The sequence below is a fragment of the Rhinolophus sinicus genome, linkage group LG06 (genome assembly GCF_036562045.2).
Source record: "Rhinolophus sinicus isolate RSC01 linkage group LG06, ASM3656204v1, whole genome shotgun sequence".
Classification (NCBI taxonomy): domain Eukaryota; kingdom Metazoa; phylum Chordata; class Mammalia; order Chiroptera; family Rhinolophidae; genus Rhinolophus; species Rhinolophus sinicus.
Window position 1 is genome coordinate 17,841,743 of NC_133756.1, and position 19,814 is coordinate 17,861,556.

Genomic DNA, 19,814 nt, shown 5'->3' on the forward strand with positions numbered 1-19,814 from the left:
AAAGGCAAGTATTATTCTTTATCCCATTCCTGGCAACTACAAGATCCAAAAATCTTAAATTACCCAAAAGATGATTACAACAGTGACTACAACACAATCCTTCAACAACTGGACAGAAAGAAAGCTAATAATCAAAGACGCCTGAAAGATTTCATTTTTGTAAAAAAAGAATCAATAACACCTCAGTTATTTACTGAACTTTTGTTCCTGCCCAAGTGGGAACATATATTATAAAGTAAAAGCCCATCATCACAAAATACAGTCTGCAGGAACGGTACCCTGACAACTTGAACAGCACTTTCAACTACTTGGAGATTTAGTTTTGGTTTAATAATGTGATTAATATTTCAAACTCAATAGCTCAACCAAAGTACTACTTTGTACCCTGAAGGGGCTCAATAAATACCCACTCACTCGCTGACTGATGCACTGAATGTATTAAAATAGGAATGAATCAAAATAAAATGCGTCTTCTCTTCTGCTATTTAAGGGTAGAATTCTAAATAGCTAGACTTCTCTCTTGAATAGGGACTAGGGGGACCTGTATAATACTCAAACTTCAGGCTGCAGAGATCATATTCTAACAACCTTTCACTGTGGCTTAAAACATTCTTGAAAGATTCTTAGTTCCATACAGCTTTCCTATCCCAAATTCTAGGAGGAGGACACAGATCTACCAATAGCAATCACAGTGAGTGGCCTCACAGAGTAACCACTAGTTTCTGGGCATTTGTTACACACCTAACACTGTGGTAGGCTCCAGACGGATACACATAAAACAAAGTAAACATGATCCCCTATTCTTTCCTTCAACAAAAGTTGGGCATCTTCTCCGTGCCAGGCACTGCTGCAGGCACTGTGGAGACAGTGGCAAGCGTGACCAGGAGGTTTTGCTCTCATGGAGCTTACACTGTAGGAAAAGGTAAGAGAAAAACAAAGAAGAAAATTATCAGATAATAGTAAGTACTATGCAAAGAATTTAAGCAGAGCTCCTGGAGGGAGAAGCAGTGTGCTCTAACAAAGGGGGTCCAATGAGGAGCCTGGGAACTTGGGAACTCAGGTTCACGTCTCCCTTTTTGTTTAGGAGGGAATGTTCAAGGGCATCGGACCATTTTTCATTCATTACTGCAAAAAATATTTATTAAGCCCTATTTTGTACCAGTGATGAACACAAGTGTCACTGATGTTTTGAAGTTTACATTTTAGTGCAAGGAGACAATTTTATATAAGAAAAATATCAGATGGGGGATATGTTAGAAGAAAATTAAAGTAAGGTAACTTGGTGAGTGATTTGACTAGGTAGCTACTTTAGATTGGATGGTCAGAGAAGGCCTCTATAAGGAGATGAAATTTAAACAGATCTAAATAATAAGAAGGAATTAATCAAAGACTGAATGAAATGCATTTCAGGGCAGAGGGAAATGCTAGGGTAAAGGCCCTAGTGCAGGGAAAGGCTTGGCATATCCGAAGAATAGAAAGAAGGCTGGTGACAGGAGCATATAATGTGAGTGAGGAAGGGAAAGGAAGGATTGGGGAGAGAGGGAGGGAGGTAGATAGAGGTAGGTGGGTAACATTAAAGAAACAATTAAGTACTGAATATGATACTCAAAGTTCTGAGAAAAGAATATCAGTGCAGACGAATGGGACAGGCTTCACTGAAGGACTCAAATTAGACTCTGATGGAGGTAAGAGTTTTATTTACAAAAATAAAACAGGTATTCTTTCTAGGTTAGAATGGTGAGTGTGGCATTGGGTAATAGGTAGGAAGCAACAGCATGAATAGACCCAGGAATACTTTTTCTGCATGGCACTTCTCAAAGTGGCAATGACTTATTTGTTTGTATGATTGTTTGATTAAGTTTCTCAAGAATAGTAATGACCTCACAAATAGCCACTGTGGCTGGTTGCCAGCTACCATTTCACCCAAAACCAGAGGAGCAGCTGAAAGCCAATGCAGGCAGGATAAGGTGAGGTACTGTTCCACTTCTCCCCAGGCCGCAAACTCTCTAGGCCTAGGGTATCAGCTGCCTCACTGAAACGAGTATGCTCTGGAGTAGCTGATCATTAACTCTCTAATTACCAAACACCACTTAGGACTCCTTACTTATAAGACCTGAACCGCAAATTGGTGACTAGGACTCAAGCTACATTCCCATTAACTGCAAAGCTGTTCCTTTCAGCATTCCTCTTAAGAGTGGAATAATGCCACAATCTGGAAAACTACAGCAAAGCTACATGTGTAACTAGAATGGAGAGGTAAGAGGCACTCTCTCCCATTACCATCTCTAGGACTGCTCTGGTCTGTGATACACATTCTAGAATGTCAGGTTAGATTCAAGCATTACAGAACCTATCTCTACAAGTCACACATTACAATCCAAAAAGTCTAAAAAAGTAAATTAAGTGGAAACCATTAAGAAAAAACCCCAGCCAAAAGATTAGTCATGACTTTTATGCATGTCATGTGGCTTTTTTATTAGCAAATTTGAAAACAATTACTGTAGACCATTTTATACTAAATGAAATGCTGCTTTTTTGCTTTGGGGTTAAAATTAAGTGTTCTTTAAATAGCAAACAACAAGTTACTTGTCATGCAGGGCGGCCTGTGGGGTCTCTGCTCCCGCTCCCCACATAAGAACGCAGGACATGATGAGGCCAAAAAAGAACACCCACGAAGCCATAGGTAGGGGAGTCACGCCAGTATAGTCTCACTGGAGGCTGGATCCGCACAACGTGGGACCTGCTGTCCGCTTTTCTGCCAACCGACCGACGACTCTCCTCGACTCTCTTTCGACTCAACTCCCCAATGTAGCTGCGGCAGTTACATTACTGACCAATGGCTCAATGGTTACAGCTGACGGCCATCTACTACCCAAGCCAGCACCTTTCCACATGAGGCCGAGAGCCTGGAAACTGCACTCCTGGCTCTGTCCCCACATTACTAAAACAGGCAATGATGAATGATCATGAACCCTAGTACTAGGAACTCGACATCAGTCTTTCAACTTTACTGAGCACCTACTGCATTCTATAGAGGATATAAAGATGGAAGGCAGGAAGAAAAACAGAAAAAAACAGGCTCCTGGACTTGAATATTTTAATGTTAGCACCACTACACAACTGTATGACCTTGGGCAAACTACTTAACCTCTTCGAACCTCAGTTTTCTTATTAGTAAAACGGAGATACCCCCTCCTACTTTATAGGGCTATAGAAGCAAAAAAGGAGATCTTATATGTAGTGCACCTAATAGTGGCCTGCACAAAGAAGGTATTTAATGAATGGCAGTTATCATCTTAATTACATCATCATCATCACCACCATAATCACGCTTGAAGTTCAGAGTACAGTGTACACTTTCCAGTGTAATTAGATGCATACAAAAATACACTAGCCCCCCCAACCCCCGCGGTCAACTGTGGTCCAAAAATATCAGATGGAAAATTCCAGAAATAAACTAATTTGTAAGTTTTAAATTGTGCGCCATTCTGAGTAGCATGATGAAATCTGCCACCCCTCTTCGTTGTGACGGGACACGAATCATTCCTTTGTCCAGTATCTCCGTGCTGTATATGCTACCTGTCCATCAGCCACTTCGCTGTCTCGGTTATCAGATTGACTGTTGCACTATTGTGCTTGTGTTGAAGTAACGCTTGTTTACTTAATAATGGCTGCAAAGCTCAAGAGTAGTGATGGTGGCAATTTAGATATGCCAAAGAGAAGCTGTAAAGTGCTTCCTTTAAGTGAAAAGGTGGAAGTTCTCAACTTAATAAGGAAAAAAACCCCCGTATTTTGAAGTTGCTAAGATCTATAGTAAGACCGAATCTTCTATCTGAGATTATGAAGAAGGAAAGAGAAATTTGTGCTAGCTTTACTGACACACCTGAGCTGCAATAATTCCAGCCATAGTGTGTGATAAGTGCTTAGTTAAGAAGGAAAATGCATTAAATTTGTGGGTGGAAGACATGAACAGAAAACGCGTTGCGCCAGAAGCATAAAGACTTCAGCAAGGGTCCCCTGAAATGAGTGACACCAAGCCATCTACCGCAGTCAGGGATGGTTGCATAGATTCAGGAATAGGCTGCAACTGAAAAATATAAAAATTGCTGCAGAGTGTGCATGTGCACATTCACAGAACTTTTACTACCACATGTTGTTAACAATTGTTCTATTTTACTGTTATTGTTATTAATCTCTTATTATGCCTAATTTATACTTTATCATAGGTATTTATGCATAGGAAAAAACAGCATATAAAGGCTCTGGTACCATCTGCGGTTTCAGGCATTCACCGAGTGTCTTGGAACCTATCCCCCTTGGATGAGTGGGGACTACTATTACCATCACAGAAAGTATCTGGACCAAGTGCCAAGATATAGTGCGTACTACAGAAGGGCACTCATGGTCCTTGATACAGCTCTTGCTCACATAGTCTTACTTCTGGCCTCTTTCCACCAAACTCCAGCTATAATGAACTACCAAATTCCCCGAACAAACTGTTTTTCATTCAAACTGTTTTTCATTCATCTATGCTTTTGCACATAGTCAGTTCTCGTTCTTCACAGTAGTTATGATCTAGAAATTTGCAGCAAACACTGAATTCATGATTACTGAACCATTGCTCCTAAGGGAAGGACAGAGTTAGGTTTCTGAGAGCCCTCTGTTCACAACACTTTCGTCAACTGATCAATATAATACATAACTTTATGTGTGTTCCTTTTAAAGACATCTTATTTAATGTATATTGTGGGAGTCATGTCTGAATGAAGCTTATACAACACATGTATTTTCACTGTAAGGCACATCACAGCTTCCTTGCACTTAGGAACACTAGATAGTACTTCAGCATTGTGCTATCTGGACATTTTAAGCAGCGGAATCACCAAAAACAAAAAAAACACAAAAGTGCAAAAAACATGGCACTAAATATATCATGAAAAGGAAACTTGTTTATAGTATGAGCTGAAACAAGGCAGAGTATGGCCTTGTTTGACCTCAACTGGAAACATTCATGTTGGGTGACTCAAATTTTTTGCCACTATATGCCTGTCAGTGAATGATGGACTGCAAAAGCACCACAAGTACAGATTTTGGGGTCACAAATTTTAGTCAGCAGGTAAATTTGCAAATATGGAATCTGAAAATGATGAGGATCAAGTGTACAACTGTTTTACCTGGAACACCCTCTCTCTTTCTGCAGAATTCATCTGCTGAACTCCTACTTGTCCTTCAGGACTCAGCTCAAGATATCTGAGAAGCCTTGCCTGACCCTAGCCAGTCTGGGTGAGATATACGAGGGTGCCAAAAAATGTATACACATTTTAAGAAATGAAAAAATGGTACTAAAATTATAATAATTGATATATACCGATAACAAAAAATGAGTACAAGTCATGTGTATACATTTTTTTGGCACCCCTTGTATACTGAAAACTCCCCCCACAGTGCTCACATGGACCAGCTTCTTATTGCTCATCAGGCTATTTACTTTCCTATCTCCTCCATTTGACTGTAAAAGCCTTGAGGGCAGGAATCACATCTTATTTTTGGTTTTGAATCCAAGGCCTAGCCCCATAAAAGCAGCTCATTAAACATTTGTTGAATTAATGGTCTTCAAAGAAGGGGGTAGGAGACTCCCTATAATGGTTGAGAATGGGCATGGGTATGAAATCAGAGATTTCATAAATAAAACAGAAAAGTAAATGAGATTTTAACTACTAGTTTAAAGATTTTCAATGCAAAATTTGATTGCAACTTATTTCAAACTCATAGCTTTTTTCCCCCCAGGCTGCATTAACTTCAACTCAGATTGTGATAAGGATAGCGCTTGTTAAGTGACATCCATTTTCTTGTTGTTTAAACTACTCTGAATTGCTTTTTTCTAAAAAAATTGCCACCAAAAGCATCTTAATTGACAGAGTTACCCCTAGATATAAAAACATGGCTGAATATTAATTTTATTTTTATACCTATTTTGGTTTAGACAAATGCCTCTTACTTGAACAGATTATCAGAGATGTGTAACATTAATTTTAGAAAATCACTCAGAGAATGATAAGCTCCCTTTGGACTGACGTAAAGCTTCACCACGACCTGTCTGTCCTCCTGTGCCCATACCAGCAGAGAATTTCTCTGCGTCAGCTTGGTTTCATCAGTCAGTCCCACCATCTCTGAAGATCTACTGAAGCTAAAATGGAAAGGGCCTCAGTTTAATCGCCCCCCGTTTTATATATGAAGCACTAGGACTGAAGTAAACTTTCCTGCATACCTGTCTTCCCAGGTACTATTTGCATTAAAAAATAATAGCCAGGCCAAGAATAAAATGATTCCTTTGTTTCTAGATTCAAGGTTAAAGAGAACTCAGAAACCAAAATAAGTAGCAAAAATTGGAAAACCTGTGTGTTCTCTTGCACCAAGTACAAATTCCCCTTTGATTCTTCCCTTATGTTGATTTACAAGGAGATGGGAAATAGCTGACATTGCCTGCTCTTCATCCTGAAAGATCTCATCCTTGCTCAGAACTGTAAACTCCATGGCTGACTATCTAAATGGAATCCATGGTTTGCCCAGTGAGAGGATAATTCTCTCTCAGTGCTTCACTGTGGTCTATTTTCATTTGATGTAATCTCTGGCTGAACTGGCCATTTGCTCTGTGAACACAAGCAAGGGCAGTTTATCGTATTCTTGTTGCAAAAAAGGAGTGAATACTTGCTTTTCTCTAATTACTTAGAGTCCAAGGATAAAGGATAATGAGTAAGTACTAGGTACTACAATCAATTATTTCATGATTAAAAAAAAAGAAATATTAATAGAACTGAACAGAAAATAAAATACCATAAAGTATCATAATATTAAGGGTAAGCTAATGTTTTCAGATACTTTTATTTCAGTTACCATATGTATGTGTTTACTAAATAATGATAGAAAACATTTTTTACTGTGGGTTCCAGGCAGAAGTTTGAAAGCCGCAGGCCCAGACCATTGATCTCTGGTCTGAAGTGCTGAACTGCTCTACTTCCGCAGTACTGCTGACATGTGGGGGTGGCTTCAGAAACATGTGTAAGTGCTGTATCGCAGCACACTGCTCCCTGCTACTGGCTGATTTTGAACTTTGTGACTCCATTCTGAAGAAGAGACTATCCTCTTCGCCCCAGCAAGGATGACATATCTACTTTTAAGCACTTTGCAGGTGTACCATTCATTTGGTACTTGAGTTTTCTTTTCCAATGAACATCTTTCCTACTTAAACTACAAAAACTGAGGACAGAGGCTATAGTAACCCAGTGGCAACTATATACGTACAAGATGCTTGATCAACATCCTTGCATAAGCCCTTTTTCTCTGGCAGAGTCCCTCTTTTGGAATCAATGACTACTGAGATCTGGCCAATTTAGAGAGTGGAAAAGTTTTTGCTCTAGCTTTGCTTGACTGGCCAAGAAATTTGAGTAACTCTGCCACCTCTTCCTATGCTGTTCTATCACTAGCTGGGGATGGTTTCCAGATTTGTTTTAGTATAGTATATAGCAATACACCCCAAGGCTATGTCTGTAAGTTTGTAAACTCTATTAAACAAAATAAGCTCTCATTACCTAATAAAACTAGGCTATCCTCTTTTGTTGGGGGTTAGATGGCACCCTTATTTGATACCTACACTGCTCCTTAGGAAAAGTCAACTCAAGAATTTTCAACTCCCTCTAAATTGCTCTACTAGGTGAAACTATTCCTTTGCAGAAAGAGTTAACATTTTAAATATTTGGTAAATGCATAACTATTACCTATTTTACCTGGCTTTAACATGTGGGGACCATAATATACAAAATACCATTTCAAAAAGTAAAACAATCTGAAGTGAGTTCCCTATACCTACAAATTCATACTAAACAAAAACTAAACATTCATAGCTTACACAATAATAAAATAACACTTTTGCTACCTGCTTATTCATTTCTGTGATATTTATCCAGACTTTGTTCAAGCCCAGCTCTCCAGATTCAATCTTCTCAAGTTGTTTTTGTTTGCTGAGTAGTTCTTCATTAAGTTTGGGAATTTCTTGGAATGAGCTTTTCTGATTAGATTCCACTAAAAGCAAAAATAAGAACAATCATAAATAGCCATAAAGTTCCCTCATGGCTCTAAGATAAAAGAAATAATCATACAGTAGGAAAGAAAAAAGGTTAATAAAAGTTAATTTGGGTGGATAAGACTGAATTCGTATCTATCAACTGCACAGTTCTTTTATTTATGTAAATGTATATCTTTAACACTAAAGTTCCCTTTTAACTGGAACTATTCCACTGTTGGCAATACAACTTTTAAAAAATCAGATGGCTAAAAATGATAATGATGAATATCAGCAGAAAGAGTTGGACTTGAATTTCAACTCTGTAACTTACTAACTGGATCTTGAGCAAATGACTCAAATTCTGAGTTCAGTTTCCTTATCTGTAATACAGAGATAAAATATACTTTACAGGATTTTTAGAATCAAGTGGACAAAATGACTATAAAGTATTAAACACAGCTGGACAAGCATGTAGTAATAAGTGTTAAGTATTGATCAGCTCAGTAAAGGAGCTTTTTGATTAGTCAATGAAAATTTATAAACCTTACTCCATTAATGCTCACGGTGAAAATGTTAAGTTATATCTCCAAGTGCTTAAAGTATATTGTTTTCCTATCTCAAACTGGTCAAACGCAAGGTGGGTTCTTACCACCTCTCAAGCACTATTGTGAGGGCTAAGATTTTAAATCTTTTTCATCAACAGCAGAGTATTTCTTAAATCTTAAATCAACTCAAAAGGTCAAAGTGAAACAGAACATAAAGGAACATGTTAGGTGATATTTGGCCTTTCCTTTGGGAAACAATGGTTTAGAGATTTGTCAGCCTAAAGGCAGAGGCCTGAAAGAGTGCTTTCTCTTCTTAAAAAGTATTTTTCCTTTCTATGGAAAATAAAATATCAATAATGGCTGGTCCTCCAGAATAAAACCTACATCATTTCTTTTAAAGCCACAGACTGCCTGATTAATTATATGCTTTCTTTAAAACCAAAACTGGCACACAGAACAAATATAAAACAATTTACCAAAAAGTAAGCACCAAGACTTTTTTTGTTCATTTCTGTATGGTCAGCACTTAGAATATACCTAGCACATTTCAGGCACTATGTAAGTATTACTGACTGGATAAATCTGGCCTTTGCTTACCTCCCAGCCATATTTTTCATCAATCTATATTCTAGCCAAGCATATTTTCCTGACACACCAACCTCTTTAAGCCTTAGTGACCCCGCACCTTCTATTCTTTCCGCCTAGATGCCCTTGGCTTGCCCCTTCCTTTCTGTCACCTTTGCCAAGTTAATTCTTTTCAAGATTCAGCACAATAAGCTGTACCCCCAAACACCGCCACTTCTTTATTACTCCCAACTTTACCAAGCACTTAACACACTGTGCTGTAACTATATACTCTCTGTCTCCCCCACCAGACAGAGAGCTGCTTGAAGACAGGGACCAAATCTTATTCATTTGGGATGCATTCCCAGGCCCACCACAGTGACAGGTATACAGAACAACTCAAATGCTTGTCCAGTGAAATTATTTGATGGTATGAAATGGAGATAATATTATCCTATTAAAAAAGACGTAACAAACAAAACTCAGCAAAAAAAAAAAAAAAAAATCCCAACAAGGGGCAGCCTGGTTAGCTCAGTTGTTAGAGTGTGGTACTCTTAACAACAAGGTTGCCAGTTTGATCCCCACATGGGCCACTGTGAGCTGCACCCTCCACAACTAGACTGAAACAACTACTTGACTTGGAGCTGATGGCTCCTGGAAAAACAGACTTAAAATAAATACAAGTTTTTAAAATAGACCACATACTAAAAAAAAACCCCACACACAACAAAAATTAGAGGTGGTGGGGTGACACTGCTACTACAAACAAGCCCACTATTTGAAAATTCAGAATCTTTAAAAGAAATTAATATTTTTATTCATTTCTCAAAAATATGTGCCAAAGGATTACTTTATAAAGATTTCCCTAAGTGCTTTAAATGTAACATTTGATTTATACATGGTTTGCAGGATTATATCCATCTCATACAGTAAGAACATTTTACCAGTCTAAACAAATGCAGCACTTAGCATTTCAGTGAATTTCTTTAACATATTCAGTTAATTTGCAAAGTATTAGGTTGGTGCAAAAGTAATTGCAGTTTTTGCAATTATTTTTAACCTTTTAAACCACAATTACTTTTGTACCAACCTACTAATTCATCCCACATGTCTGCCATTCTTAGGTGGTCAAACATCCCAAGTGAGGGCAGGTGGGGGAAGAGTCTCTCTCTTTCCTGCAGTCTATACAAATGAAGTAGAAGGTAGAAGGGGAAGAGGAAGACAAACACATAAATAACTTGAGTTACAATTATTAACTAATAAACATACAAAGCTTGCCCTGAAAACACTCCTGATCCTGAGGATTGTATGAGCCAAGAGGGGATCACATTCACTGTCTGATTTGGGGCTTTCTAGGAGACAAGCCAAATCAAGGCACTCTGATATATAAATGGAAGGAAGTGTAGCAAACAAACAACTTATGATTACTAATTTATGTTCTTTCAACCAGGAAAGCAACTCATTTAAAATTTAGTATAATGATGCTTTGAACTTATTTACCTCTTTTCCTGATATTTAAGATCAGGAAATAAAGATTTCTGCATGCACCCTTCAGAGAGAACACATATAATGCCGATGGCAATATTTTATAAGCTTTTATACTTTACAATAAACTTTATGTAACTATTCAACTTGTTATTGACTCCCTACCACTTGCCCAGCTATTAACTCAGTCCTAGTGCATAAAAAGACCCAGAAGCTCTCAGTCTAGCATGGAGCGAGGTGTTGTGACTATATGGTGTGATAGATGCTATGACAGAGGAATGCCCAAAGTGCTTTGGTAACACAAATACATCTTTATGTTTTATGGATGGGAAAGTGAAAGTTCAGAAAGAATAAGTGACTTGTCTAAGTTTTACAGCTAGTAATGAGCAAGCCAGGATTCAACAGTCAAACCTTTTGCTCCTAAGACTCTCTTTCTAGTATACTCCAGTTACCAGACACTTACATCCTAATATCATTAGCACAAGACCATTTTTAAGTTCTGTACTAAATAACCAAACTGTTACTCTGCCTGTATGACCGAAAAGGTCATTTATTAATACTTTCCTTCTCTTCCAAATTCTATTACTCTATTGTTTCATATTCGAGTGACAGAGAGGGAGGGTTGGGAATAGAATCTTCCTTAGAGTAACTGTGGAGATCTTTTGGAGTACCTGTTCTGGAAAAAGAATACTGAGCTACAAGTTTCAAAGACAGACGGTACTTTTAGCTTAAGGATCAAGTTACTTCTTGATCACAAGGAAAGATACCAAGCCTATCTGCTTTGCTTTCTATTTCAGATATTTCAGCAACCCTATCTCATTTCCTCACAAGTGTCTTAGAAATTTATTGAGATAAAGAACAATGGACTCTGAGTTTCTCAAAAAAAGTATGAAAGCCAGCCCAGCAGATGGTGTTATTTGAGTTAGTGATTTCACCGTCCGCTTGAAAAACAAGAAAAATTAACTTGTTGAAATATATTTAAAACAGAAGCATAATTCAAAGAAAAGTTATTTAACTTAACAAGAAATAACTGCATTTAGTCAAGACAATGGTTTTCACAAAAAACTCTTGTGCACGTGGTCCACCCTGGTTCAGCCCATAGACTGACAACATGCCCCGAGCCCCACCGCCAGCCTCCCTCAGAAGTCCTGCTTTAGATGTTACAGGTGCTGTCATTTCTATTGTAGCAAACCAAAGCCAACAAGGCAGCTGGACTGACAAATCTAAATCTGCTTCATTCCTCTGGCTGACAAATGTAGTCAGGGTCCCAGGGGAATGTTTTGCTCACTGACAGAAAACAGGTTTTACAGTCCAGGGTACACTTCCTGGAATCTCTTGGATATAGTATTTCTAGGGATTGGTATTAACAAGTGCTCAATAAATATTTGTTGACTGCTTGACTGCAGGTCCATTACATGTATAGACTTTTTAAACAAAGAAATATGCATTTCTAAACAAAGAAATTCCCTGAAAAGCTAAGGTCTAAGTTACATGGGTGTTCTATAAACACAGGCACAGAGGAGTCAGAGAAAAGAATCCCTGAGAGGTAGAATTGAGCAATGTTTTGAAATGTATAAATAAATAATTGCTACATGTGATGAAAACCAGCTGTGGCACAAACCTAGGAAGCCCAACTAATTATGGACAGATGATGGCACAGACAGGTGTCTTCAGTGGTTATTTATAGTTAAACATTGTTTATGAGAATCTCATTTCCAAGTTATAATCATTATAGTGAAAACACTGGCCTTAGAAACACCTTGGTTGATAAGAACAACCATTAAGGAGGGACAATGCTAGAATACAAATCTAATTCTTTCTTACACTGTACTCTGATTCTACCAGTTGATAAAACAGATAGGTGAAGATGATTCTGGCAGAAAATTGTGAGGTTACCCAATCCCATTCTCTGAATCAGAAACTCAGAAGAAAACCAAAGTTAGCATTTCAACATTTTTTTTTCCCCAAGCAAAATCACTAAGACTGTCATCAACACACTAAGGATTAGCTGTCCCTAGGTTAGGTTCAGAGCTGGAATAACTGCAGGCAGCAAAGAGAAGCTGGAATGGAGGAAAGCTAGGATGTTGTGATTTATGTACAAACTCTTAAGATGGGATGTAAACAACTCTAATTCCAGTTCCGGGGCCAGATTTCTTTATGTCCTTGAGAAAGCCTGGTGGTCAGTTTCTGGGTGTGCGAACGCTGCGAAGGTTAGGGTATTTGTGATAAACTTAAAACTGGTTCCTTAGTTGAGAAAATTAACCCTTGAAACCTAGAACCAAAGAGCTTTGTATTGCTAAAGGAAGACATTAAGGTTAAATCTAGTAAAAGCTATCATGCAAATACACCTTTTAAAAAAGTACTTTGGATGTGAAAAATACAACTTTATAATTCAGGATATATAAAACTCTTTAACTTAAAAAAATCTCAAACTTTAAAACTCACTCAGGAGACAAATATTTGTGACTTGGTACACAGTAAGCACTCCATAAATGCTATTATTATTATTGTTGTGTCGTCATCATCATCATCATCATCATCATCGCCTATCCCTTTGTTCCTATACAGTTTTTAAGGAAGAAATGGTTTGACAGACTCCCATGTTCTTTCTCAAATGTCCCTGTAAGGAAGAAGGAAATAGCCCAGTGTTGTCACTGCCACTTTATACAAAGTTGCGACAGGTAGAAGTTAACCAAGGTTCTAGACTCCTGGACCTTAGCGTTTCCCTTCTGTACCCTAAGTGTTGACTACAAGGCCATTTTTCAGATGCTATTTGTCCTGATGGTGCATGAGCACTCTTTTTTTGTTTGTGTGTTTAAAACAAATAACTGTGACCGTATTCAAGCTGACAGCTAAGAAAGAGTATAAAAACGATGGAAAAAATGTATAATGTACAATTGCTTCGCCAGTGGGCAAAACTCTTAATTTAGCATGGTCCACTGTCCTAGAACCTAGAAAAGAATCCAAGATAATACTCTGAAATGTGTGACCACTTACTTGTTCTAAATTTTTCCTTGAGGGAATCCAGATCCTCCTTGAGGGCAACTTGCATCCACACCAAGCCAACGCAGGCCACGACACAGGCGGCAAGGATGACAAAAGCACAGAGCGGGTAACAGATCTTGCAGCATCGTAGATAGTCTCCCCTGGTCACAAGAACAGTCAACCAGGAGTACAAAAGTGATTATAAGCACAACTTTATTAGAAATAGCATCCATGTGTTGCCATGCAATTATCTTATTTAATGAATAACCAGTTGATCTACCAGGGAACACAGGGTAACACACTTAAATCTGAATAGCAAGTTGAACATGACTTGTAAACAATATGACCTATGAAGAGTTCGTCTATATTGGGTATGAAAGTTTCAAACTTCATACGAAACAGTGGGAGTTCTTGTGGGCACTGTAGCTCACTGTCATCACCATCAATTCACATCTTTGAAACAATCTCAGGTTAGGAAAGTGTAAAGACCATCACTGCACTGTAATTTACCTCTCTCTCTCAAATACATGCTCACTGCAGTGGACGCTGTTTCAGTTTATTGAAATTTCATAAACTTTTGAGCAAGTTTTACTGTAAATGGAATGAAAGAAATAGTAAGGTTTAAGTGGACACCTGGTGCACTCTAGCTTACTGGCTCAGAAGGAAGGAAAAAGAAAGAGGTTAAAGAGGTTAGATTTCACACCAAACTTCAACCAGCACTCAAGGTCTAAACCGAACAGGGTAACCATTCCAGTTGAGCTATTTCACTTCATCAGATCTTTACAACCCAAACCTAGGATTGCTAATATGGTACTTTTAACAAAACGGAAGGACAGAGACACTCTAAACAAACAAACCTCAAAGGATTCAATCTCTTTTAGCACCCCAACTTTCTGCCTAGGCCTTGCTTCCACATCCTCAGCAGAATACTTTTTAATGTGCTCCCTGAGAAGGTCCAAGGCACCTTTAAGGTTCCCTTTAGCTCCTTCCTATCCTGAGTCCCAATTCCCAATGTCCTTAGTGCTCACTACTGGATTTGTTTTATGGCTGCACATCTAAAAGTGGTTTGGGAAAAAGCTGCCTCTTCTTTTTGTCCTCCACACTCCACTACGCACAAGGTTCATACTTTCTACAGTATGTCCCTCACCACATTCTCCCATCACCAAGATTTGGGCTCATCAAGCGTAAAAAATAAGTAATTTTCAGTCTTAAGGTCCTTGTCTCTCCTACACTTATAAAAAGGGCTAGTTCCAAAAGCTTCTCTGTTCTGATGTCCCTATTCTTAGCTTCTTTGCTACTCCCAACTTGGTCTCTCTGGGTTCTTGGCGCATTCCCCAAATCCACACCTCCACCCTAGATTCAGACCTCTTCTTTGTACACACTGAGAGAAAGATCTTTAACTTATCCTTCATTCAGAACCTGGGCTCGTCTGCTCCCTAGCAACTTTTCTCCCTCTTTGCCTTCCAAGGTCTACACTCCTTTTTCTTCCTAAGTACTTCCGTCTTCTCTTCAACCTGCCCCGTTAGTAGTGCAAGGAGATGCTTTTCCCCATTCCACCCCTCACCAATGCATCACTTACTTGCCAAAGCGAGACCGATTTCCAACTACACCGAATTCCTCTTCCTCCTCAGAGCTGGACTCAGAGTCTGAGTCAGGAGGCTCAGTGCGAAGCAGGCGGTGGCCTGAGCCTTTCTTGGGCTTCTTTCTTCGGCTGTCGCCAGCTAAGCCAATCAATGCATTGAGCTCTTTGCGCTTTTTCATCTTCTTGTGTGGAGTGAGTGGAGCACCCACTCCTGAGCTGCCGGGTTCGTACCCGACGCCCAATTCTCTTGCTACCTTGGAACTGCCTTCCAGGGTGGGGGATCCTGGGCCAGAGCCCCCTGATCACTCCCACCCAGTGGTGGGACTGACCAGATCCGTTGGGGACTGGAGATTGGAGCCCAGAGGAAACTGGAACTCAGATGGATGGGGGAGGTCACCTAGAGATGGCCAGGGAGCTGGTGATCCAAATGGATAAGGTCCTGGGCATGGAGTGTTAGTTGAAAGGGTGATAAAAGGGCCACTTTTGTCTCCCAAAAGGGATTAAAAAACCCAAGTCAATAATGAGCGACTCTCAGCCCTGATAAGTAGATATTTCTAAGGGTGATCCAAGAATTGGGGAAGGACATACAGGTGTGTTTTGGACTTCCGGGGCAGGATTTCCAATGGAGAGGGAAAACAAACTTGTTCTTGAATGGGAGGAGAGGGAGAGACGCGGAACCGGGCAGCTAGTCCCTCCCTGGATGGAGAGGTGGCAGCAGGAAGGGGCTGCCGGCCGCTACAACTCGCACACAGCCTGGGCGCCGAGAAATTGCCCGGGTCTGGGGTGCTCACTGTCCTTCGGCCTCCGTGCCGAGTTTGAAGGAAGCCCGAAACCGAGAGAGACCCAGAGCCTCGCTCAGACGGCTCGTCTTGAGAAGAGCCAGTCCAGCGTCTGGGGAGACCCCAGCCCTGTGGTCTGGGCCTAGGGGGCGCGGTGCGGAGGGGCGACGGCGGCTCAGCCCACCTGAAGCGCTCCCGCCCAGAGTTTGAGGTGTTCCGACACCAGCGACTCTTGGCAACTCACACGTGCCGCCTCCACTCGGGCCACGACTCCGGCCCCAGCTCCGGCTGCATCCAGGGCTGCTCTCGACGCGCTAGGGGCTGCGGAGGCAGCCGCGGGATCCAGCCCCGGGCCATCGCTCCAGCTCCAACTCACTTCCCCTTTGGCAGCAGCCGCCGGCGCCGCCTGCCAGTAAGCCACGTTTCCATTGGCTGCCGGTCTGGTGACGTCACACCCGGGAGCGAGTGGTGGCGGGAGGCGGGGTGTTAAAAGGCCCAGGTTCAGGCGAAAGCTAGGTCCCACCTGCCTGTCGGGGAGGCACCGCCCCCAGAGGGGCGTGCCGCTCGCCTGAGCTAGGGAGGAGTTTTGTTTTCGGAGGGACGGGGGTGGGGGCTGGCAAAGCACCCAGCTGCTCGGTCTGCTTGCAGAGTTCCTTAGTCGCTCGGATCCCTACCTGTGAACTGGACTTACCCAGCCTAGAGGCTCCGCCCCTCTGACTCGCAGCTGTTTATTAAAAGTTTAGGCGTGTTACAAATTCATGACCTGGTTGGAGACAGTCACTCATGCCATAAATATTTATTGAGAGCTTACTATTAATACGTGTCAGGAGCAGTTCTAGCACTGAAGATACAGCAATGAGCAAAATAGCCACTGTCCGTGCCTCCCTGGGTAGGAATGCCAGATTTAGCAAATAAAAATAGAGGACACCCAGTAAAGTTTGAATTGAAGATAAACAAAGAATAGTTTTATAGTGTAAGTATATTCCACGCAGTGTCTGGGACATCTTCATACTTAAAAATAAATTAGTTTTTAAATCTGAAATTCACATTTAACTGGGTATCCTGTGTTTTATTTGCCAACCCTGTTCTTGCAGCTTATATTCCAGTGGGAAGAGAACAACAGACAAGTTCGTTAAATGTCAGGAAGTGATAAGTGTTATGAGGAAAATTGAAACACAGGGGGATGGTGAGTGCCTCTGTGATATAGGGACTTTGGTTACATACTGGGAGGAAGACAGGGAGTGAGTTGTGCAATTGCCATGAGGTGGAGTGACCTAGAAGACGGGGTGTGGCAGGACCTGAAGAGCAAAGAGGAGAGAGGTAGGAAATGAGGTCAGACAAGCATCGGAGGCCAGATCGTGAAGGGTCTTATAGACTGTGGTGAGGACTTTGCGAAACCATTGGTGCTTTAAGCTGAGAGAAGACATGCTTTGGCTTAGATTTTAAAAAGGCAGTCTGGCACCTGTATGGAAAGGAGAATTGGGAGAAAGGCAGGGACAAAGGAAACCAGTTTGATACAGTTTAGATAGAGATGATGATGGTGATAGCCTAGGGTGGCAGTAATGGAGATGATGAGATGATAAGCATTCTGGAGGTAGAGCTAACAATATTTGGTGATGGATTAGATGAAAGGTGTGAAAGAAAGAGCACTAATGGATGACTCCCGAGTTTTGGGGTGGAACAACTGGAAGAAGGGAATAGCCATTTACTGAGGTGGTGAAGAGTAGGTTTGAGGCAAATTTGAGAAGCCAATTCAGTATTCGAATGGGCTCTTTGTTATATTCATTTGAAGTTTTGGGCAGAGGTTGGGGCCTGAAATATAAATCCAAGAGTCACCAGATACAGACCTAAAGCAAAGCGCTTTGAGCTACTTGAAAGAAAGTCACTTAAAGTAATTTTTACACCCATATTCTTATTGTGGCAATTGCTGTCTTTGTTCAGGGATAGCCACCCAAAGCCTGTCTCTTATTTGTCTTTCTGTGTCTAGCCCAGAGGCAGGCATCTAATAACAATCATCTGATAAACATGTGATGCTTACATAAGTGGGCACAGTTGTACAGAGGTATGAGTGGAGTTTTGGAATCAAGAGATCTGGGATTAAATCATGCTTCTAATACTATGTCTGTCAACGTGGAAGCCACTTAAATTCTCTGAGCTTCAGTTTTCCTCTCTAAAAAATGGAGATTAACATGTATTTCACATGACAGACAAATAAGATGATGCTCGTGAAAGTGCTTTTGAAGTTCCAAATCATGGTGCAGTTATTTTGTTTTTATCCTCTCCTTTTGTTTCTAGAGCTGTGCTACCCAATGCAGTAGCTACTAAGTACGTAGCTGCATACAACAATATAAATTTACATCTAACTTAACATTAAACAAAAAGTTTAAATTAGTTCTTCAGTCTTCCTGGCCACTTTGCTCCATAGCCATATCTGGCTAGTGGCTATTGGGCAGCACAGATTAGTACATTTCCATTATTATAGAAAGTTTTATTGGATAATTCTTCACTAGCATCTCTCTGAAGATCTGGGGATGGACAGGAAAGGGTCCTGATTTCAGGAACCATTTCCCAAACATCCTGCGGTAGTGAGAAGCCCCTGGTGTGAGAGGTGGCTGGCCCAGGATAGCTCTTCCCATGGCCCTCCTGTGTTGTAGGTGCCACATTCTCACTAAAGGAACCAGGGGCAAAGGAACCCACAGGGGTGAGGCAGGGCCATGGGTGCATCACCCAACTATAATGACTTCTGGTCAACCAGTCCCTGCGCTCCCTCTCTGCAGGTGGAGACCTCCCCTAGGACTGGCCAGTGGGCTGGTCATTGTGGGGGAGGCTCAAGGAGTAGAGTTGAGAGCTAAGTGGATGCTTCCGCTGGATCTGTTGTTCAGTCCTTATGTCTGCCTGTTTGTCTATTGATCTATAGATAACACCCCTCCTTTGTTGGGTAAACATCCCATAGGATGCTGAGTCACCCTTTGAAAGCTGCTGGCCAGGTGTTTCTCTTCCCTCAGAAGCTCTTGGTTCCTCTCCGGCCTCCTCCCTCAGACCTGGAAGCCTGAAGGCCAGAGATTAAGTTAACCTCTTAAAATAAGGGCTCCTGCACTAAAAGCCCAGGTGCCCTCCTATACCAGAAACCCTCACTCAATATTGTGACCCAGCTTTTCATTTGGGGATGTTTACATTATCACCCTCTATCTGTGGAGCCTTGTTATCCTTTCAAAACTTGTCTGAAATGCAATGTGAGCTTGGGTAGGTCACTTTGCAGTTCCAGTGCTTCAACTTTCCTGTCTATAAAATGGTAATAAGAATATTCCTTGCCCAGCCTTTTACTCAGTGCCTTTTAGGGGAAGAAGTGGCATGACAGTGCTTTAGTTGCTGTGAAGTGTCATGCAGGGTGGGTGATGCCTACTGAGTCCTCCTAACAGCTCTGAGGAAGGTGGGCAAAGATGACTTCCTTGCGCTCAAACTTCAATCCTGTGTAAGTGGCCAAATTTCAAGATCCTCTGCTACCTTGAAGACTCCACAGAGCACTGTCACTTGGGAAAACTGAGGCACAGAGGTGGAGCAAACCTGCCCAGGGTCATAGTTAGAAATTGGATTCAGGGTTCCTAATTCCTGGGCTGAAGTTCTTTAAGATCTTAGAGTCCACTTTCCCCTGGGATCTAAGCCCATGCCTGAACTCTGCCACTGGCAGCTGTGTGATCTTGGGAAAATTACTGAGCTTCAGTTTCCACTTTTGTAAAATGGTAGCAATAGTACCCAGAACTGGCTACATAATTTGTGGGGCCCAGTGCAAATGAAAATGTAAGGCCCCTTGT

The 19,814-nt window shown here is 41.0% G+C and overlaps 1 protein-coding gene across 3 annotated transcripts in view; it reads right to left on the reverse strand.

The window, feature by feature from the left end:
- Nucleotides 1-16,400, reverse strand: part of EFCAB14 (EF-hand calcium binding domain 14) — a 34,852-nt gene extending 18,452 nt beyond the window's left edge. Inside the window, exons 1-3 of one of the 3 annotated variants that reach the window (XM_019749418.2) lie at nt 15,221-16,400; nt 13,654-13,802; nt 7,934-8,079 (exon numbers count right to left, since the gene is read on the reverse strand). In XM_019749418.2, the coding sequence (XP_019604977.2) occupies nt 7,934-8,079; nt 13,654-13,802; nt 15,221-15,402 (477 nt within the window). In that variant the 5' untranslated portion in view covers nt 15,403-16,400. The remainder of the gene's footprint in view (nt 1-7,933; nt 8,080-13,653; nt 13,803-15,220) is intronic. The other 2 variants (XM_019749417.2, XM_019749419.2) reach the window with 2 other exon arrangements.
- Nucleotides 16,401-19,814: the final 3,414 nt, after the last annotated feature.